The sequence below is a fragment of the Helianthus annuus genome, chromosome 9 (genome assembly GCF_002127325.2).
Source record: "Helianthus annuus cultivar XRQ/B chromosome 9, HanXRQr2.0-SUNRISE, whole genome shotgun sequence".
Taxonomy (NCBI): Eukaryota; Viridiplantae; Streptophyta; class Magnoliopsida; order Asterales; family Asteraceae; genus Helianthus; species Helianthus annuus.
The window spans coordinates 27,274,793-27,278,738 of record NC_035441.2 but is presented as its reverse complement, the minus strand read 5'-3'; the positions used below and the strand labels follow the sequence as shown (position 1 = coordinate 27,278,738).

Sequence of the window (3,946 nt, the reverse complement as noted above, 5' to 3'; positions counted from 1 at the left end):
TGTATATACTTGTAGTTGATGTTCAGTGACGGTTTGTTCTTTATAAAAATGTGTATGGTTGTTTAATTGAATGTTTGTTTTTTATAAATATATGTACATATTTATTTACTTACCAACATTAATATATTATAACCATTATACATACATGTATAATAGTATTTCATGTATGTGCGCAAAAGAATATTAAATAGTATTATGATTAACTCCAGCATTTGCGTATAAGGTCATATTTTTTTAATATAAAAGAGAGGATGATGTACTCGTCAAACAAAAAAAAAATATGTAATATGCGATATAGTTGGGATCATGAGAAAAAAACGGAAATCATTGTTAGTGGCTTCCAAAAATAAATAACAATGAGAGAATAAAAATTACAACAATGCCCTTATTTGGTTATTATATATCAATTTATTGCTTTAATTAATTTAAAAACCATTTAAATCCAATAATCAAGATCTCATCATCCAACGGCCAGGATCTGTTCGTTTTTGTTCACAATTTAAACATGGTTCACTCTTGATCCCTACCCTATATAGATATAGCATTTAATTAATAAACTAATTATAAAACCAAAACCGATAAATATGCCAAATCTTATTAACATTAAAGCGAGCATGCACTCCCGCATCTCCTAACTCGTTTAATATTTAATAAGATTCACTTGGTTGACGAGTTAACCCAATATCACCAAAATCCGTTGATAACACTAAAATTACCAACAACACGCAGGTACCCCACTTTTTCACAAAGCGTATAGACGGGTTTTAAAAAACCCAAAGACACTGCAAAGTGCAAACTTTACTCTGCCTAACTGTAGGACCCTTCAAATCGAACCTGATGAGACACACTTGACGATAATAGTGATCATAGAAGCAGGCAGGATCCAAACTCCCACATAAACGAAGAAGTATCAATCAGCATTAAAAAACACATTGTTCCAAACAAAATCAAGAATGGAGCAGCTTAAGTTTTTTGATTCAAGATTGAATAACATGGTTGGGAGAAATTCATACATGAATGAAGAACCATGACTTGTTGCTAGTTGCAACGAATCTCCTCGTCCCCGAATCCCTCATTTGCCACAACCTTAAAAAATAGAAAATCATTTAAGACACGATATATGGCTTTAAAAAAATGTAAATATTTTTATTTAATAGATGATAAAATATAGCTTTTAACAGCTTGCTACCAACCCAGACCCGAAACACATGTACGTGTGACATATACAAATAGATTTAATTGTATCAACAAATAAACGTAATCATATAACCAGTTTTAACTAGACAATTGCGAGAACAGCATAAGCACTTGTATGTGATGCTTATTAGACGTAATGGGAGAGAGAGAAGTGGTTAAGCGCTGGGTTTTAGAAAGCGCGCCTGAGGCACGCCTAGGCGCATCAAGGCGCAAGCCTTGGCACCTTAGGTAGCCCGAGGCGCGTTTTTTACAAAAAGCCCCCAAAAACGCAAATTTGGGTGGTTTTTCAGATCTGAGGCGCGCGCCTCATGTACATAGGCTGTTTCTATGCTGTTTTTAAGCATCAAACTGTTGTACAATAGAGTTTTTGGCTTGTACTTATAGGTAAAATCATATACAAACCTTATTTATAGCTATATTTTGGATAAGAGATGCTAAAAACCTATGGGATATATATAAAAAATTATATAATCATTTTGCGCCTTGGGTACGAAAAGCCTGCCGCTTTTGCGCTTTGCGCTTCACGCCACGGTTTTAGACCTCGTCGCTTTTGTGCGCTTCTCGCTTTTTATAACCAAGGTTAAGCGGCTGCATAACTGCCTTATAAGCAGTTTTAACATGTCGATCCCAATGGCCCCTAAATAATCAGATAATCAAAAATGGAGTCTGTTTATCCAAAAACAAAATATTTTGTTGTGACAAGTCACAATAATCAGCTTTAGAACACAAATCCAAACACACCCTTAGTACCTCCTAAAACCCATTATTAAATACTTAAGTAACACCAAGCCAACCACCTTCTAATTTCCTTAATGAGAACTGAGCGATCCTAAAAGTACCATACCAAATTCAATCTGAAAATATAGACCCACACATCTCTGCATCTCCCTGATCAATTCTTCATCAAGAAACTTACAACCCATACAATTGATCTTTTTCTGTGTTACAAAGATCTGCACTTTGAAGTTTTAATAGCTATAATTTGCTTAACAGAACCCTAATTGATTACCAAACAGAAACAAATCCCAAATTACAGAAAACAAGAGAAGCACCAAAACAAGAAAATATCTCCACTTTTGCATAAGATTACAGATAGATAAATACTCAATTATAACATTACAATAAAAATCTTGTAAAGTAATAAACCCTAAAACCAATTAACTTTCACTTAGAGTGTGACTTGGGGATTAGAAATGCCATACGTTTACCAAGATTATTCAAGAACTCTTATAAGAAATGCCAAACAAAACTAAATCATCCCTGTTCATATAGCCAGACCATAGATAATAACTAAATCTTAACAAGAAAATACTAGGCTCTCACTATTTTTGCATCTGTATATCTTATTTCCACACTGCTTTTCACTCTATCTCTCGCTCTATATATCTATGTATATATAGAGAGAGTATGGGGTGTGGGAATATTAACTCCCAAATACTAATAATATAAACCCATTGAATCTAACCCAACATTGCAACTAATAAATCAAAAGCCATTTAAACCAAGAACTCATACACCAAACAAGATCAATACCTTCACTTACTACGGCAACTTTCCAGCTCGAAAAATCGCAAACTTGGAAGCAACCGAATCCGAATACCCAACCCCATTCTCCTTCAAAAACTCCTCAATCAACTCTTTCGCTTTCTCCGGCTCACTACTCTCACACTCGATCTCATACAACGTCCCGAATTCGAAACTCGTCTCATCCACTTCAATCACCAACCCTTTCCACTCATACACATTCCTCAAATTCTTAAACCCACCCAAACACACCAACCCCAATTCCCCATTATTATCATTCCCCCCAAAAAACTCATCCTTAACCCTCTTCATAATCCTACAACTTTCCACCAAACCTCCTAATCGATTAGGGTTTGCTAAACACTCTTCACCAATTGAAAAATCAATTTCTTCTTCATCTTCTTCAACTCGACTGACTCCGTTTATTAAAACGGCTTTCGCTTTGAGACAGATTATGCATTTACGAGCCGGTTGGTCGTTGTAGAAGCGGATGCGGAGGACGGCACGGCGGCCGGAGAGTTCTCCGGCGGCGCCGTCGAAGAAATTGTTGTGCTGGTTGTGTGTTCTGACGTGGAACGGGGCTAGCAGAGAAGTTAGGGTTTTGTAGGTGTTGGAATCGGGTAATCGGAGCTTCACTTCGACCTCCATGGTGAATTAGGGTTAGGGTTTGGATCCGTACACAAATTGTTGTAAAATATGAAAAGTGAAGAAGAAAGGATAAGAAAGTGAGAAGATTTATTATTGGAGGCCGATGCGTTGGGCTTTGGAAGTGGCGGAGGCGGAGGAATTGTTGAAGTGGTGGAGGAGAGAGGTGGCGCCGGTGGGATTGAAGGCGGCGGAGGTGGAGGTGGAGGTGGTGGTGCGTTTGCGTGCTTCTTCGATTTCTTCTTTGTCTTCGATTTTGACTTCGATTTGGCTGGGTTTTCTACGCAGCATCGTTTGAATTATGGAACATATGGCTTTGAGCTACTTTGAAGTTTGAGCAATGAAGTGTAATTTATAATGGAGAATTTGTATACCCGAACCTATACCATTGCTTGGGCCAGAACTATGGGCTAAGTTATTGGGTGAGTTCATATTTATTCAAGGAGACTACTCTCCAAAAGTCCATCAAAGTTATTGAATTCATGCGACTGGATTTTGTTCGGTCCTTTGAAGTTTGGTACGATACTAACACTAGGTATAGTGATCAACGCAATTTTATATCGATCGAAAACCATAAAAA

General features: G+C 37.0%; 1 protein-coding gene across 2 annotated transcripts; it reads right to left on the bottom strand.

Moving 5' to 3' along the window:
* Positions 1-684: 684 nt before the first annotated feature.
* Positions 685-3,705, bottom strand: LOC110877360 (triphosphate tunnel metalloenzyme 3-like). Of its 2 annotated transcripts, none has more exons than XM_022125505.2 (2): positions 2,731-3,705; positions 685-1,086 (listed from the first exon to the last, which is right to left on the bottom strand). In XM_022125505.2, exon 1 carries the CDS (start codon positions 3,367-3,369, stop codon positions 2,740-2,742), a length of 630 nt encoding a protein of 209 aa, XP_021981197.1. In that variant the 5' UTR covers positions 3,370-3,705; the 3' UTR covers positions 685-1,086; positions 2,731-2,739. The 2 variants fall into 2 exon arrangements, with proteins under 2 accessions (XP_021981197.1, XP_021981198.1); XM_022125506.2 differs by lacking the exon at positions 685-1,086 and adding an exon at positions 1,353-1,834.
* Positions 3,706-3,946: the final 241 nt, after the last annotated feature.

Coding starts and splice junctions, on each gene's coding strand:
- LOC110877360 (XM_022125505.2), bottom strand. CDS start 3,369: ATGGAGGTCGAAGTGAAGCTCCGATTACCCGATTCCAACACCTACAAA.